At 43.7% G+C, this 25035-nt stretch overlaps 1 protein-coding gene across 2 annotated transcripts in view; it reads left to right on the top strand.

The window, feature by feature from the left end:
- LOC140491647 (forkhead box protein N1-like) overlaps positions 1-25035 on the top strand; it is an 80956-nt gene that overhangs the window by 29447 nt on the left and 26474 nt on the right. For both annotated transcript variants that reach the window (XM_072590107.1, XM_072590106.1), the window contains exon 2: positions 15576-15734. In XM_072590107.1, coding sequence (XP_072446208.1) covers positions 15630-15734 — 105 coding nt within the window. In that variant the 5' untranslated portion in view covers positions 15576-15629. The remainder of the gene's footprint in view (positions 1-15575; positions 15735-25035) is intronic.

Genomic DNA, 25035 nt, shown 5'->3' with positions numbered 1-25035 from the left:
AAGGCTACTGAGAAAGATAAGGGCCCGTGGTGTCAGAGGCAAGGTGCTAGCATGGATAGAAGCTTGGCTGTTTGGTAGAAAGCAGAAAGTGGAGATAAAAGGATCTTTCTCAGGATGGCAGCCGGTGACAAGTGGTGTTCCACAAGGCTCAGTGTTGGGACCACAACTTTTCCCTTTATACATTAATGATCTGGATGAAGGAACTAAGGGCATTCTGACTAAGTTTGCAGATGATACAGAGATGTGTAGAGGGAGACATAGCAGTGAGGAGGTGGGGAGGCTGAAGAAGGATTTGGACAGGTTAGGAGAATAGGCAAGTGTGAGGTCATGCACTTTGGCAGGAAGAATAGAGGCATGGACCGTTTTCTAAATGGGGAGAAAATTCAGAAATCTGAAGTGCAAAGAGACTTGGGAGTTCAAGTCGAGGATTCTCTCAAGGTAAACTTGGAGGGTGAGTCAGTAGTTAGGAAGGCAAATGCAATGATGGCATTTATTTTGAGAGGACTTGAATATAAAAGTGGGGATGTATGTCTGAGGCTCTATAAGGCTCTGGTCAGACCACATTTGGAGTATTGTGCATCGTTTTGGGCCCCATATCTCAGGAAGGATGTACTGGCCCTGGAGCGTGTTCAGAGGAGGTTCATGAGAATGGTCCCAGGAATGAAAAGCTAAACATATCAGGAATGTTTGAGGACTCTGGGTTTATTGAGTCATAGAGATGTACAGCATGGCAACAGACCCTTCAGTCCAACCCATCCATGCCGACTAGATATCCCAACCCAATCTAGTTCCACCTGCCAGCACCCGGCCCATATCCCTCCAAACCCTTCCTATTCATATACCCATCCAAATGCCTCTTAATGTTGCAATTGTACTAGCTTCTACCACTTCCTCTGGCAGCTCATTCCATACACGTACTACCCTCTGCGTGAAAAGGTTGCCCCTTAGGTCTCTTTTATATCTTGCCCCTCTCACCCTAAACCTATGCCCTCTAGTTCTGGACTCCCTGATCCCAGGGAAAAGACTTTGTCTATTTACCCTCTCCATGCCCCTCATAATTTTGTAAACCTCTATAAGGTCAACCCTCAGCCTCCGACACTGCAGGGAAAACAGCCCCAGCCTGTTCAGCCTCTCTCTATAGCTCAAATCCTCCAACCCTGGCAACATTCTTGTAAACCCTTTCTGAACCCTTTCAAGTTTCACAACATCTTTCCGATAGGAAGGAAACTAGAATTTCACGCAATATTCCAACATTAGCCTAACCAATGTCCTGTACTACTGCAAAATGACCTCCCAACTCCTGTACTCAATACTCTGACCAAACACCTTCTTCACTATCCTATCTACCTGCAACTCCACTTTCAAGGAGTGATGAACCTGCACTCCATGGTCTCTTTGTTCAGCAACACTCCCTAGGACCTTACCATTAAGTGTATAAGTCCTGCTAAGATTTAGAAGAATGAGGGGGATCTGATTGAAAAATACAGAATACTGAATGGCCTAGACATAGAAAATGTTGGAAGATGTTTCCATTGGTAGGAGAGACTAGGACCTGAGGGGACAGCTTTAGAGTAAAGGGAAGGCCTTTTCGAACAGAGATAAGGAGAAACTTCTTCAGCCAGAAAGTGGGGAATCTATAGAATTCGTTGCCATAAAAGGCTGTGGGGGCCAGATCATTGAGTATATTTAAGACTGAGAGAGATAGGTTTTTGAGTATCAGGGGTGAGGGGGGGGAGGGGGGAAGTGGGACAATGGAGTTGAGAAACTTATCAGCCATGATTGAATAGTGGAGCAGACTTGATGGGTTGACTGGCCCAATTTCTGCTCCTGTGTCTTATGGTCTTATGGTAACTAGTCATCAACGCTTCTGAATACACTGCTTCCACTCCCCATCACCATTCTGTGTACTAGAAATTACTGTTTTTATGTTAAATAAAAATATTTGTACATAACTGTGTTTGGAGCTATTCTAATGGAAGTGTTGATCTAAATGATTGCTTTGCTGACATTAACTTCCATATAAAGGTAATTGGAGTCTACCTCTGCAGTTCACATGTTTATCATGCATCAATGGGAAAATTACATAAATAACATAAGTGCTCAGTGGTTCTTTTGGCTATTGTAAATATATTGATTATAATATTTAATGATTCCCAATGAAGTGAAACAGGTTTTTCTTTGAATCCTGATCCCAAAAATTGTACAAGCCTCAACATAGTCTGTATTTGCATATGAAACCCTGGAACACTGTTGGTCATCAGTTTCTCTGACTAATAGCAAAAATGATGAATTGAGGCCATCAATATGTCGGATGACTTGAGTGTCATCCTGAGAAATGGCACTTTAACAGGAGATTAATCATAGTGATTAATCTATTTTATACTTCAATGGATTATATTTTACAGATGTTTCCTGCCCAAGAATTGCTGATGGAACAGAAATCATTATTTTACAGAAATTTAAGGAAAGATTTTTGCTTTGTTAATAACCCAATAATATTTGGATGACTGAAAATGCAGCAACTTGTTTTGTAGGACATTGTTTCAGCTATTTCACACAGTTAAATCCCACAACCACAGAAAATGCCTTTCCTGGTTCATTTGCGTTTTCATGAGGACAGAAAGTTGGTGAAAATGCTTGCCTTTTTCTCAAATTGCACTATTTAATTTAATGAGTTGTTAATGAGTGCAAATTCACCAGTTAGTCCAGGTGAACCTTTCTGCATTTGGCAAGGAATTTCCAGAAATATTGATAACTAGCTGGATAATAATTCTCACATATTAGCTTTCAGTGATTAATTTCTTCCATTCCCAATAATATTAATAGAAGTAAACAATAGTTGACAAAACCATCAAATTATTACAGTATAGGAGGCCATTCAGCCCATTGTGTCTGTGTCAGCTCTCCAAATGAGCAACTTACCAAATGCCATTCTCATGTTTTCTCCAAATAACCCTTTACATTATTCCTTTTCAAATAATCTTAAAATTCCCTTTTAAATACCTTGATTGAACTTACCTCCATCACTGTTTCATGCAATAAATTCCAGACCATAACCAGCCACTTCATGTCAAAATTTATCCCCAGGTCATTTTTTTCTGTTTCTTTTACTAATGACTTTTAATTTATGCCTTCGTATTCTCAAACCTTTTGCAACTGGGAAATTGTTCTCCCTCTTTAGTCTGTGCAGACCTGTGCTGATATCAGGCTGACTGGTCCATAATTCACTTTTTTTTTTCTGCCTCCCTTCTGAAATAGAGGGGTTACATTCCCTCAGATCTGTACGAACTGTTCCAGCATCTAAAAAATCTTGGATAATTTTCACCAATTCATCCACTATTTCGAAGGCCATTTTGTTAAGTACTCTAGGATGTAGATTATCAGGCCCTATGGAATTATCTGCCTTCAATCCCGTCAAATCCCTCAACACCATTTCTCTACTAATACTGATTTGCTCAGTTACTCCCTCTCACTAGACTAAAGTATGTATTCAGGCAGAAGTGGGTACTGCAGATGCTGGAGGTTAGAGTCAAGATTAGAGCGGTGCTGGAAAAGCACAACAGGTCAGGCAGCATCTGAGGAGCAGGAAAATCGATGTTTGGGCAAAAGCCCTTCATCAGGAATGGTAAAGTATGTAGTTAGTTGGTCAACTATTTTTGTTCCTCATTATAATTTCCCATTTCTGATGGGAAGAGAATTGCATTTATCTTCACCAATCTTTCTCTTTTCACATACCTATAGAAACATTTACAGACAGTTTTTATGCCCTCTGCAAATTTATATTTTGTTTTATACTCTGTTTTCCTTTTTTTCATCAATGCCTTTGTTCACTTTGACTGAATTTGAAACTGCTTCCACCTGTTGTTCTTTTTCTGGCCAATGTTTATGTCTCTCCCTCGGTTCTAATATAACTCTAGTTTCCCTTATAGGCTGTGGTTTGACCACTATGGCAAGAAATTATACAAATCTTGTATAATGAATAAACGAGGATGCATGACTGTAAATCTGATTTTTTTTGTGTATATGTTTCATGCCAAATCATAATGAAGCAATCTTGCAAATTGCGTTTTATTTCCCGATGGTGAAGGCAAGTTGGGAATGCATAGTTCTTTTTTAAAAAGTAACTATGTGAAGGGAGTTGGAAGAAATAGCAGTATTCGGGCAATTTCTGGACTGCAGAGGGCTTATTGTGTGACTTCTTTAAACTGAAAAATCAAAAGTTAAAATGTGCTGTGGTTCACCTACCTGTTTACAAAAAGTTAAAACGACTTTACAGAGAGAAGGCATCAAAACATTTCAGGAAGTTGGGGATGGGTCTTATTACTTTAAATGCTGGACAAACCGATTTGGAAAAGGTTCTGTGCTGAAGGTGATCTAGCGTAGACAAGCAGGAGGCTGGATGAACACAGCGAGCCAGGCAACATCAGGAGGTGGAGAAGTCAACGTTTCGGGTGTAACCCTTCTTCAGGACTGGGGGTGGGTGCGGGGAGAACTGCAGATAAATGGGAGGGAATAGGTGAAGACAGGCAGAGGGTACGGCCTGGTTGGTTAATGGGAGGAATGAATTCAGTTGGTGGCTGGAAGGAAGGGTTGGTCGGAGGAATGGAAGGGAGTGGGAGGGGCTGGGAAGGAGGATAGGTGATGGGAAGGAAGATTATTCAAAATTGGAGAACTCAATGTTAAGTCCGCTGGGCTAAAGTGGAAGATGAGGTGTTGTTTTTCCAATTTGCGATCTGATTTGTTGTGGCAGTGTAGGAGCCAAGGATAGTCATGTCAGAAAGGGAGTGGGAAGGAGTATTAAAATGGACTGTGTAATGGACCAGGCCAGACCCTACAAAACATTTTGAGAAGGTAGTCCAGATCCTAACTTTGCCAGTTGTTTTAAGCAAATGTAAAGTGAATATTCCAGGAGAGATGCCGCTGGTCAGACTCCTTAGCTTTAACCAAAATACGTCAAGTGATTGGACAAAAATTTGACAATTGGAATATAATGTTGGAAATGTGAAATTGTCCATTTTTGCAGGAAGAATAAAAGAGAATTGTATTATTTAAGTGGTCAAAGGTTGTAGACCTCTGAGATGCAAAGTGTTCTTTCACTACAAATAGAATTGGAGCAACACTGCATCTGTGAAAATAACTATTTGACCACACTGCTTTGTTTGTCACTCTCTGGAACATTTTTAACCAACTAAAACTTCAGTTCTGAAGAGAAACTGGAAGAAGTTAAGAATATACTCCTTGAAAGTTGTGACCAAGTAGTGGTTTACCAGCTGCTGGCGGGTTTTGATTGAGAGAAACTATTCCCTCTGCTCAGAGACCATAGATTTAAAGCAATTAGCAAAGCATCAGTAAGGGATAGGAGGATAATTTCTTGTACTTAGTGCTTTTAGGATCTGGAAAACTTTGAAAAAATGGTGGAAGTTGTTTTAATAATAAAGCTTTGAAAGGCAATTGGTTATGTGCTTCAGGCTGAGGAATGGACAGGATTGTGGACAAAAAGCTGAGATATGGGACTGAATGGCAAACATTTTGCACAAAATTAATGGAAACATTCACCCTGTTAATCTTACACAATATTATTTTAAAGTCTACGAATCTAAACAAATTAGCTCTCGGTCAATTAATTTACAGTTGCTTCAAATGTTAACCTGACAGTGATGTCAGTGCCTGACCAGACTCCTGACTAATAGGCTAAGGCCCGAAGCTACCAACCTGACACATGTCAGTGTCCTGAGGCAGCAACAAGTAATACTTCTCATTTGCTGTCAGTTGATTCTGTCCCAAGATTGAGTGTTGCAGCTGTTTTATTTCCTCTTTGGATTCTATGTGGCTATGGTTTTGTGCCTCTGTGGAGGATGTTTTCTTTGTCTGTCCAGGTGCCTTTAGATGCCATGTGTTGGTGTAACAGTGGAGACAGCTTCCATGAGCTGATGGATAGGTTGTTCTCAGTAATCATCTGGATTTTCACAGTATATATTTGCATTGATTATATCAGATTGTCCAGCAACACCATAACCTACAGTGCAAAGGCAGTTTCTACAATACTTGTTAGTCACCTAACAGAACATTCAAAGCAAGTTAGACTGAGCCTTCATCTAGGTAAAAACAATGACTGCAGATGCTGGAAACCAGATTCTGGATTAGTGGTGCTGGAAGAGCACAGCAGTTCAGGCAGCATCCAAGGAGCAGCAAAATCGACGTTTGGGCAAAAGCCTGGCTTTTGCCCGAAACGTCGATTTCGCTGCTCCTTGTATGCTGCCTGAACTGCTGTGCTCTTCCAGCACCACTAATCCAGAATGAGCCTTCATCTATATTGTCAAAACAAGCGTGTAAATACATAGGAAGTTGGGATGTGGGTCCAACTGATCCCTTAAGCCTGATCCACCATTCAATATGATCATGACTGATTTTTGCCTCAACTCCACTGTCTCCACTTTGATAAATTAATCCTGAGTTTTATTGACATAGTCAGAGTTAAAAATCCAGGAGGCTATGATAACCTTTCTAGAACATTAATTCATCCCCAGCTGGAAGATTGTGTCCAGTTTGGGACATTTCATTAAGGTAGCGCTAAATGGTTTTGGAGAGGGCATTGGAAGAGATTTACTAGATTAGTTTTTGTGATGAGGGATTACAGTTACAGGGAAAGACTGGAGAAGTTAAGGTTTTTCTCCTTCATTGTATATTAAAAGATAAAATCACCATAGTCTTACCACACCATAGGGCTGTTCTCTCATTAGAGAGAGAATTAATGGCGGTTTAACCTGAAGGCCACCATTCCTCAGACAAGGTTGAGAAACAGAATCCTTCACAGTAACCTCAGCCAGTGTCGGAATTGATGCTGTTGGCATCACTCTAGAACAGAGACTATCTGTCCAGTCAACTGAACTAACCGACTATCCTTGTGGTAGAGAAAACTGAGAGGTGATTTGCAAGAGGCTGTGTTTAATGTCATGAAGGGTTTGATTTATTAAATGAAAGAACCTGTTTGACAACCCAGAAGAGTTAGTAATCAGATGGCACAGATTGAAGGTGACTGACAGAGCAACCAGAGGTGATCTGAGGGATAGCTTCTTTAAGCAGTGAATGGTCAGGATTTACCTAACTCAGTGATGGGTGCAGCTTCTGTAGAAACCTTCAAAAGAGCCTTTAAATTACTGCTTAAAGGAAAGCCAATTGCAAGGATCTGGGGGAAAAAAGCAAGAGATGAGGACTAACTGGTTTGTTTTTCAAGAGATTTGACTCACACTCATTGGACTGAATGGCCTCATTCTGTATAGCACTATGTTATGAATTGAGCACAGTACTCTAATCTAGGGATCCATCTAGTTAACTGTTTGGACTTTGGGGTCTTGATAATACTATCTGATTTCATTGAGGCTGCACAGCAACAGGCTTCCATTACTCTACCTGTGTCTGTAACAATGGAGAAATGGCTAAGATCTTTCACGCTGCTTGGTTAATCTTTTTGGACAGAGCATCAACATAACTGACGTCATGCAGGTAGCACATCCTAGGAGAATTAATTAAGGCTTAGGGTTTGAATTACAAGTTGGTCTCAAGTCAGAACATCAGAAATACTATACATTACAGCTGACAACAAGCTCCATCATAGAGACTTTTACTCGAATTTGGTGTTTGGTTAGAATGGCTGTAAACATTTTAAGAAGCGTGTGTCAGTTTGCACAATATCAGATATCATTGGACAGGAGTGCATAAACCACAGCATTGTCCTCCCTTGGCAAATTACCAAATGGCTATTAGGCATTACAAGTCATTCAATGCTGATCCAACAGATAGTGCTGTCATTTGACTAATACTTTTTAAAGCAGTGTCCTGTTTCATCTTTCACAACTCATCGAAACATTTCTCCCCTCCTCTCTGTGAGTAAGGGCATCGTTCTTCCAGAGCCCAGACTCTCTCTAGCTCCTCACCCAAATGGCCAATCACTGTGTTTGATTAGTGGGAACAGGCTGATTGATGTGTAAACCATGGCTCAGTTGGGAGCAGGCATTCCCCTCTAACTCAGAAGATTGTAGGGTTAAGTTTGATGTTTAGGGACGTAAGCAGAACACTCTTGACTGACCGTTCCCATGAAGTAGGGAGATAAACTGCACTATTAGAGGTTTTTTTCCAGATGAGATATAAGCCTGAGACCCTGTCTACTCTGTGAGGTGAATGTAAAAAGATGCCAAGACACTAGTTTCAATAAGAGCAAGGGAATCTTCCCAGAATCCTCTTCCTCAGTTAATCTCCAAAACAGAGAACCTGGTAACTTCCTGTCTGCAGACTGGTTCCTGTGTTTTCCACATTTCAACAGTAACTGCCCTTCAAAAACATCTCACTGAATCTGAAGAACTTAGGAATATGATGAGGTCGGGAAGGTGTTATAGAAGTGCCACACTTTCCTTCATAAAGGGCATTAAGTAAACTAATACTAATACCTTCGTCATTCAGTGCTCACTCACAGGCACTATTCAGGAAGAGTTTGTAGACAGTGGGCAGTGAGAATTCTAGTTAATTTAGCCCACACCCTCATCAGCATATGGTGGTGAGGCCTGTTCTAATGAACTAACCTTCACTAACCTAGCTCAGACTAGCATAGATGTTGGTGATCTTGCCATTTCGTTAGAACTGATCTGTGGACAGATCAGTTAACAGTTTGGGTCTAGTGACCCTTCCTCAGAACTGATAGTAGGTAGGAAAAGGGTTTTTTTTAATGCAGAAGGTAAGGTGGGGAGGGGTTAAGGAGTAAAGTATAAGTGGAGACAGAGCTTAAAGAGAGAGAGTAACAGTTGGACAAAGGAGTGGATAACAGTCAGCCGAGGAGAATGATTGGCTGTTAATGGGGACTATTGGTGGCTAACAATGGGTAGTGTGTAATAGCAGACCATATGATACGAAGTCGCTGATGCCACATGCTCAGTGACTTCCGCCACCCCTACTGCCATGATCACCACCACTTCCACCCCCACCAGCGCCACTCACCTGCATTCTGCTGACTCGCCCCCCACAGACCCTACTGTCACTATCCCCACACCCCAGAACCCCGAGGGCAACATTACCCCAGCTCATGCCTCCACCCCCATTCCCCCCACCATCACACCCACTCCAGGTACTGGCTCCGACCCCACTCCCAGCTCCACACCCACACCAGATCCCAGCTCCCGGCCCTGCCGAGTTTTCACCATCCCTCCAGACCTCCCCCTCACTGAGGACGAACGATCAGTCCTCAGCAAAGGACTCACCTTCATCCCCCTCCGTCCACGCATCAATGAATTTAATACACGACGTGACATCGAACAATTCTTCCGTCGTCTCTGCCTCCGAGCTTACTTTCACAATCAGGACTCCCGCCCACCTTCCGAGGACCCCTTCGCCCACCTCCAACACACTGCATCCACCTGGACACCCCGTGCTGGCCTATTACCTGCCCTCGACCTCTTCATTTCCAACTGCCGCCGGGACATTAACCGCCTCAACCTGTCGTCCCCCCTCCCCCACTCCAACCTCTCACCCTCACAACGCGCAGCCCTCCAATCCCTCTGCTCCAATCCCAACCTCACCATCAAGCCAGCGGATAAAGGGGGCGCAGTGGTAGTCTGGCGCAGTGACCTCTACACCGCTGAAGCCAAACGCCAACTCGAGGACACCTCTTCCTACTGCTCCCTCGACCATGACCCCACCCCCCATCACCAAACCATCATCTCCCGAACCATACAGAACCTCATCACCTCAGGAGATCTCCCACCCACAGCTTCCAACCTCATAGTCCGGGAACCCCGCACTGCCCGGTTCTACCTCCTTCCCAAGATCCACAAGCCTGACCACCCTGGCCGACCCATTGTCTCAGCATGCTCCTGCCCCACTGAACTCATCTCTACCTACCTTGACACTGTCCTACCCCCCTAGTCCAGGAACTCCCCACATACGTTCGAGACACCACCCAAGCCCTCCACCTCCTCCAAGACTTCCGTTTCCCTGGCCCCCAATGCCTTATCTTCACCATGGATATCCAATCCCTCTACACCTCCATTCGCCATGACCAGGGCCTCCAAGCCCTCCGTTTTTTCCTCTCCAGACGTCCCCAACAGTACCCTTCCACTGACACTCTCATTCGTTTGGCCGAACTGGTCCTCACCCTTAACAATTTCTCCTTTGAATCCTCCCACTTCCTCCAGACCAAAGGTGTAGCCATGGGCACACATATGGGCCCCAGCTATGCCTGTCTCTTTGTTGGCTATGTAGAACAGTTGATCTTCCGTAATTACACCGGCACCACTCCCCACCTCTTCCTCCGGTACATTGATGACTGCATTGGCGCCACCTCGTGCTCCCGTGAGGAGGTTGAGCAATTCATCAACTTCACCAACACATTCCACCCTGACCTTAAATTTACCTGGACTATCTCTGACACCTCGCTCCCCTTCCTGGACCTCTCCATCTCCATTAGTGACGACCGACTTGACACTGACATTTTTTACAAACCCACCGACTCCCACAGCTACCTGGATTACACCTCTTCCCACCCTATCTCTTGCAAAAATGCCATCCCATATTCCCAATTTCTCCGCCTCCGCCGTATCTGCTCCCAGGAGGACAAGTTCCACCATAGGACACACCAGATGGCCTCCTTCTTTAGAGACCGCAATTTCCCTTCCCACGTGGTTAAAGATGCCCTCCAACACATCTCGTCCACATCCCGCACCTCCGCCCTCAGACCCCACCCCTCCAACCGTAACAAGGACAGAACGCCCCTGGTGCTCACCTTCCACCCTACAAACCTTCGCATCAACCAAATCATCCGCCGACATTTCCGCCACTTCCAAAAAGACCCCACCACCAGGGATATATTTCCCTCCCCACCCCTTTCTGCCTTCCGCAAAGACCGTTCCCTCTGTGACTACCTGGTCAGGTCCACACCCCCCTACGACCCACCCTCCCATTCTGGCACTTTCCCCTGCCACCGCAGGAACTGTAAAACCTGTGCCCACACCTCCTCCCTCACCTCTATCCAAGGCCCTAAAGGAGCCTTCCACATCCATCAAAGTTTCACCTGCACATCCACCAATATCATTTATTGTATCCGTTGCTCCCGATGTGGTCTCCTCTACATTGGGGAGACTGGGCGCCTCCTAGCAGAGCGCTTTAGGGAACATCTCCGAGACACCCGCACCAATCAACCAAACCGCCCCGTGGCCCAACATTTCAACTCCCCCTCCCACTCTGCCGAGGACATGGAGGTCCTGGGCCTCCTTCACCACCGCTCCCTCACCACCCGACGCCTGGAGGAAGAACGCCTCATCTTCCGCCTCGGAACACTTCAACCCCAGGGCATCAATGTGGACTTCAACAGCTTCCTCATTTCCCCTTCCCCCACCTCATCCTAGTTTCAAACTTGCAGCTCAGTTACTGTCTCCTTGACTTGTCCGACCTGCCTATCTTCTTTTCCACCTATCCACTCCACCCTCTCCTCCTTGACCTATCACCTTCATCTCCTCCCCCACTCACCCATTGTACTCTATGCTACTCTCTCCCCACCCCCACCCTCCTCTAGCTTATCTCTCCATGCTTCAGGCTCACTGCCTTTATTCCTGATGAAGGGCTTTTCCCCGAAACGTTGATTTCGCTGCTCGTTGGATGCTGCCTGAACTGCTGTGCTCTTCCAGCACCACTAATCCAGTATTTGATTTTCAGCATCTGCAGTCATTGTTTTTACCATATGATACGAAGGCCTGGTGTGTGGGGGTTGGGTGAGGACATGGGAGAAGGTGTCTCAAGCCCTAAAATTGTTGAATTTGATATTCAGTCCATAAGACGATATGACCATAAGACATAGGAGCAGAAATTAAGCCATTCAGCTCATCAAGTGCTCTGCCATTCAATCATGGCTGATAGGTTTCTCTACCCCATTCTCCCACCCTTGATTCCTTGATTCTCAAGAACCTATCTCTCTCAGTCTTAAATATACTCAGTGACCTGGCCCCCACAGCTTTCTGTGACAATGAATTCCATAGATTCCCCACTCTCTGGCTAAAGAAGTTTCTCCTTATCTCCGTTCAAAAAGGGTCTTCCCTTTACTCTGAGGCTGTGCCCTCGGGTCCTAGTCTCTCCTACCAATGGAAACATCTTCCCAACATCCACTCTGTCCAGGCCATTCAGTATTCTGTATGTTTCAATTCGATCCCCCCCTCACCCTTTTAAACTCCATCAGGTACAGACCCAGAGACCTCAAACATTCCTGATATGTTAAGCTTTTCATTCCTGGGACCATTCTCATGAACCTTCTCTGAACACGCTCCAGGGTCAATACATCCTTCCTGAGATATGGGGCCCAAAACCATGCACAATACTCCAAATGTGGTCTGACCAGAGCCTTATAGAGCCTCAGACATACATCCCCACTTTTATATTCAAGTCCTTTCAAAATGAATGCCATCATTGCATTTGCCTTCCTAACTACTGACTCACCCTGCAAGTTTACCTCGAAAGAATCCTCGACTTGAACTCCCAAGTCTCTTTGCACTTCACATTACTGAATGTTCTCCCCATTTAGAAAACGGTCCATGCCTCTATTCCTCCTGCCAAAGTGCATGACCTCACATTTTCCCACGTTCTATTCCATCTGCTACTTCTTTGTTGACTCTTCTAACCTGTCCAAATTCTTCTGCAGCCTCCCTGCTTCCACACTGCCATCTGTCCCTCTATCTATCTCTGTATCATCTGCAAATTTAGCCGGAATACCCTCATTTCCTTCATCCAGATCTTTAACGTATACAGGGAAAAGTTGTAGTCCCAACACTGAGCCTTGTGGAACATCACTTGTCACCGGCTGCCATCCTGAGAAAGATCCTTTTATCTCCACTTTCTGCTTTCTACCAAACAGCCAAGCTTCTATCCATGCTAGCACCTTGCCTCTGACACCACGGGCCCTTATCTTTCTCAGTAGCCTTCTGTGTGACACCTTGTCAAAGACCTTCTGAAGTCCATGTAGATAACATCCATTGGCTCTCCTTGGTCTAATCTGTTCGTTACTTCCTCAAAGAATTCTAGAAGATTTATCAGGCATCACCTCCCCTTGATGAAACCATGCTGACTTTGCCCTATTTTACCATGCACTTCCAAGTATTCCAAAATCTCATCCTTCACAATGGATTCCAGGATCTTACCCACAACCGAGGTTAGGGAAATCGGTCTGTAATTTTCTGTCTTTTGCCTCACTCCCTTTTTAAATAGTGAAATTCCAGTCTTCTGGGACCCTCCCTGATTCTAGCGATTCCTGGAAGATCACCACTCATGCCTCCACTATCTCTTCAGCTATCTCCCGTCGAACTCTGGGATGGAAACCATCCGGTCCAGGTGATTGATCCACCATCAGGCTCTTCAGTTTTTCTAGCACTTTCTCCTTGGTGATGGCCACTACACTCAGCTCTGGCCCCTCACTCTCTTGAATTTTGGGATATTACTTGTGTCTTCCACTGTGAAGACTGACACAAAGTAATTATTCAGTTCCTCAGCCATTTCCTTATTCCCCACTGCTATCTCTCCAGCGTCATTTTCCAGCAGCCCAATGTCCACTTTTGCCTCTCTTTTGCCTTTTATATGTCTAAAGAAACTCTTACAGTCTTCCTTTATATTACTGGCAAGTTTACGCTCCTATTTAATCAGCTCCCTCCTTATTTCTTTTTCGGTTGTCCCCTTTGTAAGCTTCCCAATCCTCTGGTTTCCCATTGCTCTTTGCCACATTATATGTTTTCTCTTTTGCTTTTATGCTATCCCTGACTTCCCTAGTCAGCCATGGTTGCCTTATCTTCCCTGTACTATGCTTCTTTTTCCTTTGGATGAATCTCTGCTGTGTCTTCTAAATTACTCCCAGAAACCCCTGCCATTGCTGTTCCACTGCCTTGCCTACTCGGCCTCTATCCCAGTCAATTCTACCCAGTTCCTCCTTCATGCTTCTATAGAGTCCAAAAGGATGCAGGGTTCCCAAGTGGAAAGTGAGGTGCTGTTATTCCAGCTTGCACAGAGCTTCTCTGGAGCACTGCAGCAAGCCTGAGATAGCGATGTTGGCCAGGGTACAGGGTGTGCTGTGAAAGCACTTAACAAACCTACTGGAATTCTTGAAACATATAATTCTTTTTATTCATTCACAGGATGTGGGTATCTCTGGCTGGACCAACATTTATTGCCCATCCCTATTTGCTCAGAGGGCAGTTGAGAGACAACCACATAGCTATGGGTCTGGAGTTATATGTAGGCCAGACTATGTAAGGCCGGCAATTTCCCTCCCTCACAGACATTAGGTTTTCCTGGCAATCAAATTGTAGTCATCCTTAGATTGTTAATTCCAGATTTTGTTGAATTAAAATTCCATTTGCTTCGATCATGGACACCGAACCCGGGTCCCCAGAATATTTCCTGGGTCTCTGGATTAACAACCCAGTGATAATACCACTAGGCCACCACCTCCATAGTAGAGTTAATAAAGGGGAGACGGTGGATGTGATTTATTTGACCACTTTCCAAAGGCTTTCGGCGAAGTCCCATATAAGAGATTAATGTGTAAAATTAAAGCACATGCATTTGGGAGAGGTGTCCTAACAGGGATAGAGAACTAGATTGCAGACAGGAAACAAAAGGTATGAATAAATGGGTCTCTTTCCAAATAACAGGAAGTGCTAAGTGGAATTCTGCAGGGATTAGTGCTAGCACCCCTGCTATTCACAATAGAAATGATTTGAATGAGGGAATTAAATCTAAATTTGCAGATGACACAAAGCTGGGTGGGTGGGTGGGTGAACTGTAACAAGGATGCAGAGAAACTTCAGTGTGATTTGGACAAAATTGAGTGTGTGGGTAATTACATGACAGCTGGAGGTAAATATGAAGTTATTCACTTTAAAAGCAAACACTGGAAGGCAGATTTATTTTCTGAATGGCTATAAATTGAGAGCAATGAAAGCTGGGTATCCTTGTACATCAGTTGTTGAAGGTAAGCATTGCAGGTGCAGCAGGCAGTAAAGAAAGCAAATTGTATGCTGGCCTTCAGAGCAGGTGGAGTCAAGTAGAGGGGCAGGGAAGTCTTGCTGCATTATAAAGGGCCTTGTTGAGAGCACACCTGGAATATTGTGTGCAGTTTTGGTGTCGTTATCTGAGGAAGCAATTTTTTACTGCGGAGAGAGTGCAGTGAATGTTTACCAGGCTGATTGCTGGGATGGCAGGACTCATGTATGAGGACAGATTAGATCAGTTAGGATTGTATTCATGAGAGTGCAGGCTGGCTGATCCTTCTAGATTATCAATGAATTCAAATTTCACCATCTGTAGGGTTCAAGCCCAGAACATTAGCCTGGAGCTATTGGATTACCAGTCCAGTGACATTATCACTACATTTCCACAGGTTCAAGTTTGAATAATAACTATCTGAACAAGATGACAGATAGTCCCTGGTGTTCGTGGAATGAGTTCAAGAAAGGAATAACTACATTTGAAAATGAAGGCAAAAGGGCAAAAGCTGACAAGAATCAATGCTGATACAATAAATAAAACTGACTTGTGTCTTTATTTAACTCTAGGTTTTCTGGTGAACCAGGCTGTTCTGAGAGCAGGTATAGTGTTATCGAGCAGACATGAACTACATTCCAGGATCATTAGACAACAACTCCTTCCTGAACCAGCAACAGACTGACATTCAACACTCGTCTGTGGAATTGCCACTGCACCTTCTACACACAGTGAGTTCTTAACACACTCGGATGTGAAACTCTCCTCTCCCTGGGTGATCAGCCATATCCCCAGCGACAGTCATATGTTTGTCTACTTGTGGCCATTTGACAGGAACTCCCAATGCTGGGATATTCCTGATCAATTACATTTCCCTATCCCCCGAACCCCTGAAATGAGACATTAAAGTTTTGCACAACTCCACTATCAGCGGTTCCAGTGATTCGGGTTTGTCATTTACACAATGCTGGGCATGTTCATGTGATGCTAGCACAGGTGAGATGACCCAATTTCTGTCTGACTCTATAAAAGTTACAGTTTACAATAAGCATCAAGGAGGGTTCAGTGTAGTGTCCCTACCTCCTGGCCTAGGCTGTCTCAGTTCAAATCCTGCCTACTTCTGTGATGCATAATAGCAAATCTGAACAGAGGGATTAGAAAATATCTAACCTTCCTTCCCGTGCCCTTATGACACAGTGGTAGTGGTAGTGTCCTTACCTCTGAGCCAGGCGGCCTGGGTTCAGGTCCCACCTGCTCCAGAGATCTGTAACAATATCTCAGAAAAATATCTACGATGTGTTGTTATGGATCAGGCCAGACGCCTCAAAACATTTCAAGAAGGTAGTCCAGACCCTAGCTTTGCTATTTGACTTAAGCAGGTGTACAGTGGATATTCCAGGAGAGAATCAATTGGTCAAACAACTTTGTTTAAAAAAAATAGAACTTACTTACAAGGTTACTGAATGAACATAAAGAACAGAAAATGGAATACGGAATAACTTATCCTATCTGAAAACCCAACAGACTATCCCAACTTAATGATGCTGTTCCAAAATACTTGCAACAATCCCCATAACCACCTCTTGGCACAAAAGGAAAAAGCAAACAAGATCATACAGGAGAGAAGTCAGAGAGAGAGAGAGTACCAGGCTGGATTTACTTCCAACAACCTTTCTTCACTGCTATTGCTAAAAAAAACCCAAACCAAAGAAAAAAAGTGAGCTGGAAGAACTAGCCACTCCCCTTTCATTATACAAGTGTTTTTTTTTTAACTTGAAAGCCTTCTGCCTGAGGCAATATCTGTTAGCTGTAAATAAATTGGCCCTAAAATCCATCCAAACTCAGACTTTTCGGAACATGGGTCACTTACAAGCTCTCTAAAACAAACCAAGGACAACCTAGCCTTATTGAAGGAACTGCTTCATCACACCTCCGCCCCCTTAAAAAAATGAACCATCAATATCCAAAGTTGGCTACATTTTAAAAGCCCTTACAAATTTGGTCAGTGCTCTAAAACACACAAATATATTACATTGACTTTAAACATGTAAACACGCACCAATACATTCCATTTTAGTCTGTTGTCCTCCCACCAGCGAAAGCCTCCATTTCTCATTCAGGTCTTGACAATGCATCAGCAATTACATTTTCTCATCCTGCCACATGCACAATTTTCAAATTGAATGGCTGTAACAACAAGCTCCATCTAAACAGTCTGGAATTTTTATCATTAAATTTCTCTACAAACCTCAATGGGTGATGATCGGTGTATATGATAAACACTGAAATGTTGCAACACCAAGCTCAAAGTCGCCTTCTCAACCATTGAGTATTTCAGGTGATGAATGTTCAACTTCCTGGAGCAATGCCCGATAGGCCTTTTTATCTTCTCGTTGTCTTCCTGCAAGAAAACTGCACCGACACCTACATCACTGGCATCGATAGATACCGAGAATAGTTTTGTGTAATTAGGCATGGCTAATACTGGGGCAGTGGGTAACACAGCTTTCTTAAGCTGTCCATAACCTCCTTGAATAATTTTGATGTAAAGTTTGACCCTTTATCAGATTGTATTTCTGTCAGTAGTCCATATCTAGTGAAAAATTTGAGTAATTCCTCTATAATCCTTACTGCCTTGATCTTGCGTAATGGAGTGGACTCTGGAAATCTAGTCAACACATCCATTATTGTTAACAAATACTGATTCCCACTTTTTGTTTGAGGTAGAGGACCTGCACAATCAATCAAGACTCTTGTGAAAGGTTCCTCAAATGCAGGAATAGGTATTAAATGTGCAAGTTTTATCACTGCCTGCAGTTTTCTAATTACCTGACATGTATGACATGTTTGGCAAAATTCAACTATGTCCTTGTGTAATCCAGGCCAGTAAAAATGCCTTTGTATTTTAGCCTGTGTTTTCCTCATTCCTAAACGACCTCCAAGTGGTAGCTCATGTGCCAGTGGGAGGACCTCCTTTCTGTACCACTGGTAATACAATCGGATGATTTTCTGCCCATTTCTCATCTGCTTGAATATGTGATGGTCTCCATTTCCTCATTAGGACATCATTTTTAAGGTAATAATATTCAGGGATACATTTGGAATCTTTTTCTATGTATGCCTTTTGATGCAATTGCTTTAAATTTTGATCTTTCTGCTGTAACTTGATAAATTTATCTGAGCTAAAGATGTCTGCTGTGTCATCTATCTGCTCCTACTTTATCTCAACTATCTGATCAAACAGGGTCTCTGCTAATTCCACTTCAACATTCTTCTCTATACTCTTTGATCTCCCCTGTTTCAGCTGGTGACTTTGTGACCTCATTACCACACAGTCAGGAAAAGATTCCAGGATATGTTTCCTGCAATAGTTCAGTTGCCTGAGTGCTCATTGGCTTTTCAACCACAGTAGGCAGCACTCCAACCTGCGAACCAGCTATATCATTAACAAGGACAAATTGTGTTCCTGGAGCTGAGAGATTGTCCAGTATTCCTACCATGACTTCTCTACTCTTCACTGGACACTCTAACCTCACACTACATAATTGAGCACTTCTTGTCTCACAGTAAATTCCCATTACTAGTACCTTTTCTGGCAATTGTCCTTCAGAGGTACATATCTCCTCATCTTTTAACATCAAAGTTTGAGAGGATCCTGTGTCTCTTAATATCCAAACCTCTCTACCTGCTGCTCCCGGCATTTGCGAGTAAACTTTACCTTTGCAGGTATATGGTTTAAGAAGATCTGACACTTCCTCCTTAACCAACCTCTGACCAGGAGGTGTCAGCCAAGGCTCAGTGAATAGTACCATCTCACTTCTGAATCAAAATATTATGGTCACTTTATTGAGGGCTAATTACAGTGTGAATAAAAGTAACTTCAAGGATTAAGGCTGAACATTACATTTTTCCAGGACATCAGGTACATGACACTGATGTTTGACATAGCTCTTGAAGAAATAGAGAGAGATCTTTTTCCAGCAACGCAGGTAGACTGCTTAGTGGAGACAGTAAGGACTGCAGATGATTGAAGCCAGAGCCAATAGATGTGGTGGTGGAGAAGCACAGAAGGTCCGACAGCATCTGTCTGATGAAGGATCCCAGACCGAAGCATCAACCTTCCTGTTCCTCCGATGCTGTCTGACCTGCTGTGCTTCTCCAGCTCTGCATCTATTGGTTTAGACTGCTTACAGCCTACATTAAAAAAAAGGCAACTCTGACAATGCAACACTCTCACTGGGGGTTCTACATTTAAAACATTGACTCTGGTTTCTCTCCACAGCTGCTGCCAGACCTGCTGAGTTTCCCCTGCAATTTCCATTTTTGCTTCAGATTTTCAGCATCTGCAATTCTTTGTTTTGTTTTGATTAGTTGCATGACATTAATTTCCCACATTAACTTATTTGTTGATATTACAGGCTAAAAAGACTGCCCTGTTAAATTGTGCTGTGCAATTATTAAGTTGTAGAATGCTTGACTTTCCTCGGGTTACAGGGAGTACAGTCAGTGGTAGGAACACAAAGGAGGAGGAGTCAGCCATTCAACTTTTCAAGCCTGCTCCACCATTCTACATCATGGCTGTACTAGGCAAACAATTACAACAGACTGTAGTTGTGTAGCAATACAACTGAAGTAACAGTTTCTACTATACACTAAATCTTAAATAATATCATAAGATTTTAGCTCTTGTCTTCAAAATATCAGTAACATGAAGTCTCCTTCCTGTGATTGACTTTTTGAATAAACGTTAAGTCTGGCGTCCTCCATTATGACTAGAAACAGCAGATTATGAGTAATCGGAATGAAGCATTCAGATGCAGGAAGTTATTACTGACTTGAGCTCAACACTTATCCAATTCCCATTAAAACAAAAGAAATCTCAAACACATTCACTTGATGTGCTTCATAAAAGCAGTGATATCCTGTCCAAGTTTAAACCATTTTTGACTCAAACAATATCAGTCGTGTTTGTACGAGCTCCTGTTACCTGGAAAGACAGCAAAGTGCGTATTCAGGCAAAGAGTGGAACAGGGGCTTTTTACAGCCAGAGTCTCTTAACAAGAAAGAATTACATCATCTGGAATGTTGCACAATGTGGATGAGATGGAACTTGCAGTGTAGCTGACTGTCCTGACACAGTTACTCAGGAAAGAAGCAACGCATATCTTTATTGTTCATTTGTTCGTGGGATGTGGGCATCTCTATCTGGGCCAGCATTTATTGCCCACTCCTAATTGCCCCTAGTTCAGATGGAGAGGGGATTTCCAGGATTTTGATCTAGCAACACCAAATATTTCCGAGTCAGGGTGGTGAGAGACTTGGAGGGGATCTTTCAGATGGCGGTGTTCCCATGTCTCTGCTGCCCTTGTTCTTACAGATGGAAGTGATTATGGGTTTGGAAAGTGCTGTCAGAGGACACTTCATGAATTTCTGCAGCAGATCTTTTGTTAGTACACACTGCTGCTACTGCGTGTCGATGGTGGAGGGAGTGGATGTTTAAGGACGTGGTGCCAATCAAACAGGCTGCTTTCTCTGGATGGTGTTTTGAAGAGTATTCCATCACATTCCTGATTCATGCCTGGTTACTAATCACAGAATTTCAAGTCTCTGACCTGTTCTTGTGGCTACAGTATTTCTCTGTCTGGTTCAATTCAGATTCTGGTAACCTTCAGGATGTTAATAGAGTTAGGGATTCAACAATTGTAACACCAATGAATTTTAAGGAGCAATGGTTAGGTTCTCCTTTGTTGGAAATAGTCATTGTCTGGCATTTGTGTGGCACGAATGTTACTAGCCATGTGTCAGTCTGGATATTGTCTTCAGTATCTGAGGAGTCATGAACTGGTGCTGAACATTGTGTAATCATCAGCGACCATCCCTGTTACTGACCTTATGATGGAAAGAAGGTCATTGATGAAGCAGCTGAAGATGGTTGGACCTAGAACACTATCTTGAGGAACTCCTGCAGAGATCTCCTGGAGCTAAGATGACTGATTCCCAACAACCACAATCATCTTCCAATGTACCAGCTGTGACTCCAATCAATTGTTGAGGTGATCTTTGTCTTGGGTATAGTTATTACTGATTCTCTTTAAGTATATGCTTGGAGGCACATGTTTCTTGTCCAACAATCATCATGAACAATTTATAGTTGCCAGACTATTACTGCTCATTTCTGATTGACTGTCAGAGCAAACACAGACATTTATCAACCACCAAAACTATACCAGTTACATAGATGGCCCTTACATGTTCTCATTAACATTCCTGATGAAGGGCTTTTGCCTGAAATGTCGATTTTTCCTGCTCCTCGGATGCTACCTGAACTGCTGTGCTTTTCCAGCACCACTCTAATCTCACCTGATAGTGCCGACAACCCTTTTCACAACTTTACTGACGATCAAGAATAAACTGATGGACCAGTAATTGGCCGGGTTGGATTTGTCCTGCATTTTACATGCAGGACATACCTGGGCAATTTCCACATTGTTGGGTAGATGCCAGTTTTGTAACTGCACTGGAACTGCATGGCTGGGGGAGCGACAAGGTCTGGAGCACAAGTCTTCAGGACTATTGCTGGAATGTTGTTGGGAGACACATCATTGCAGCACCCACTGCTTTCAGCTGTTGTGTTGATGCTGGCAATCTTAGGAGAAGGCTGTGGATGTTGGTAGTGGGGAATTCAGTGATGGTACACCATTGAACATCAAGGAGCAGTGATTAGATTGTCTCTTATTGGTGATCGTCATTCCCTGGTATTTGTGTGGTGCAAAATGTTACTTGTCACTTGTCAGCCCAAACCTGGATATTGTCCAGAACTTGTTACATTTGAATATGGCCTGCTTCAGTATCTGAGGAGTCACAAATGGTGCTGAACATGGTGCTATCATCAGCGAACATCCCCACTTTGGACCTTATGATGAACCCAATGGAAGGAAGGCCATTGATGATGTAGTTAAAGATAGTTGGGCCTAGGACACTACCCTGAGGAACTCCTGCAGAATTGTCCTGGAACTGAGATTGAACACTGATTTACAAACAGAACTTCAGTCACTAATACAAATCAAGCAAAGGACTCACAGCCTCGCTGTAGTATTGCCTATGAGGGATGAACCTGGCCACGATTCTCTATAGGGGTCTCGAATCACTGTGTCCCAGATACCAGGGCTGGCTGTGGTATATTATTTCTCCCATGTTAAATCAATAGAACATTACAGCACATTACAGGCCCTTCGGCCCTCAATGTTATGCCAACCTGTGAACCAATTTGAAGTCCATCTAACCTAAACAATTCCATATGTTTATCCAATGACCATTTAAATGCCCTTAAAGTTGGCGAGTCAGCTGTTACAGGCAGGGCATTCCACGACCCTACTAGTAAGTAACGAAACAACCTCTGACATCTGTCCTATATCTGTCACCCCTCAATTTAAAGCTATGTCCCCTTGTGCTGGTCATCACCATCTGAGGATGATCTTCACACAAATCAGCCCAGCCTGTCCAATCTTTCCTCCCAAGATAATCAGTTCACTGCAAGTATCAATCTCGTAAGCCTCCTCTGAACTGCCCCCTAATGCAATTACAACCTTCCTAAATTAAGGACACTTAAATATACACATTATTCCAGAAGCTGCTTAGATTAGATTCCCCACAGTGTGGAAACAGGGCCTTTGCCCCAGCAAGTCCACACCGACCTCTGAAGAGTACCCACCCAGACTCATTTCCCCTGCATTTACCCCAACTAATGGACCTAACACCATGGACAATTTAGCTTGGCCAATTCACCTGACCTGCACATCGGCTGGAATGATCATCAATACTCTTCATAATTGAAGCATTACATCCTTACCTTGATGTTCAAGTTCTCCCATGACAAAGGGTATAATTACATTAGCCTTTGACTCAAGCACTGGAGCATTTCGATCACACTGCATTTTAGAATGTGGCAGTTGTTCCTCTTCTAAACCTTTTCAATCTTCCCTGCCAAAGTAAAGAACTTCAGATTTTCCCACTATATGCTCCACCTGCCAGATTTTTGTTTATCCATGAAATCAGATTATTCTACACCTTTGGTATATCATCTTCATGGCATAGTCTCCTACAACTGAATCCCTCGAGTCCACTCAGAGTCCTCACCGATCCTTCGAAGAGCATCCCACCCAGATAGATCCCTCTACCCTCCCAACTCTGCATTTCCCATGGCTAAGCCACCTAGCTTGCACACCCAAGGGCACTGCAGGCAATTCAGCATGGACAATCTACCTAAACTGCACATCTTTGGACTGTGGAAGAAAACAGGACTTGGAGGAAACTCACACAAACATGGGGAGAATGGACAAACTCCAGACAAGGGGTGGAACCAAACCTGAGTCCCTGGCACTGACAGGCAGCAATGCTAACCATCGAGCCATGTTCTTGCTGTGTGCACCAGTGAATGCCAGTGCAAGCTGTTACTAATTCCCCTCCACTGTGAGATGGCTGTGTGTAACCCGTGTTGCTTATGCCTGAACCCACAGAATCTTGTCAGTCAGCAGCAAACCCACTGATGTTGTTTGTCAGAGCCCTGAGTCCACACCCACCAAAGGTGAATGTCTCTGTCTTTGCAATGGTGGAGATGGGGAGGAAAGTCTAAGGTAGCATCTACTGAGGTCCCGGGGGCTCCTCCTGACGTAAAGCTGAGAGAACGCCTCTTGGGGCTGGGGCTGGCCTTTGCCTGATGCTCTGTTCCAGAGTTGCAGAGATAAACATAAAGATTCATTAATGTCAGGATGTATCATCCTTGCCTAAAGTGTCATGAAGATGTTGATGTCTGGCAGGAGCAGAATAGAGGCTTCTTCACTGGCTAGCCGGACTGATCCTATCTTCCCGTCAGCACACGTACACTGCTCTTTGTTGCCCTACCAATGGGCAGCCTGTTCCTCGATAAAGGTCACACACCTTATGTCAGGCACACCATCCCTCACCCAAATGGTACACACTGACACTGGCTGTGCACACCTTTTGCCTGCAGAAGGATTACAGCATTTTGAGATGTTCACATGGGGGTATCAGCACTGCTCCTGCATTGATAGACACAGTGAGAGATAGGAATCCCCCAGGGCTGTGATTATCTGTGCTTGTTACGGTTCAGTTGAATGTGATTTGGTGAGATTAGATGTTGAATGGTTCTGAATGAATGAGAGCTAAATGTTGTCAAAGAACTGCAGTCCATTGGAATTATAACATTTTACTTGACGGTAAATACCTAGGGTTCCAGACAGTGAATTGCTGCCCAGTGATATGTAATTGTGGTCCTGGAGTTGGGGCTCAGAATGTCCTTAACAGCCTCAGAAACACCTCCCCAAACTCAAATTTGGCATTGTTCCATCTCTGAGTATGTAATAAACCTAAAAGAATACAATTCTTCATTTGAGTGGAGGTTTCTCCTGATTTTGAACCTGTCTCCACACTTCACCTCAGAAATGAAAATCTGTTGAAAGACAACGCAATGAAATAGAATGGCAAGGTGAGTACGGAGCCAGCTTTGGATAAATGTAACATTCCCAGAATTTGGAAATGGATTGAAATTATTAGTTCACAATGGATACTGTTGTGAAACATTTACATCTTCAGCACAACATGACCCAGGGTGCACTGCAGACTTGTTGTGAAAACGTTGATAAAGCATCTCATTGACACTGCTTACACTTAATGCCTGAAAGGTAAAGGACAAGAATTTACAGGAAGGTCCATTTCACAGAACATTTGGAAACTTTGGCAACAAGGTGAAAATGAAAAAAGATTAAAGTGAGATGGCATGAGTCATTGTAGCATCTGGGAGTGTTTGAAACAACCTCAGGATACAGTTCCTTGACTGGGAAACCAACTGGATGAATATGCCAAATCATTTTCTGGCCTCACAGGTGCTAGTTAACTGGCAATGCTATAGTCCATCCACTCAGTCAAAGCAGCAATGTAGCCCCTAGGCCCTGTTGGTGCTGGGAAAAGGGTGAGGGCAAACTGATCAGGACCTCATCATTCAATTGCCCCATT

Source organism: Chiloscyllium punctatum, chromosome 19 (genome assembly GCF_047496795.1).
Source record: "Chiloscyllium punctatum isolate Juve2018m chromosome 19, sChiPun1.3, whole genome shotgun sequence".
NCBI lineage: Eukaryota > Metazoa > Chordata > Chondrichthyes > Orectolobiformes > Hemiscylliidae > Chiloscyllium > Chiloscyllium punctatum.
The sequence above is the reverse complement of the archived record's forward strand: the minus strand, read 5'-3'. Positions and strand labels throughout refer to the sequence as shown.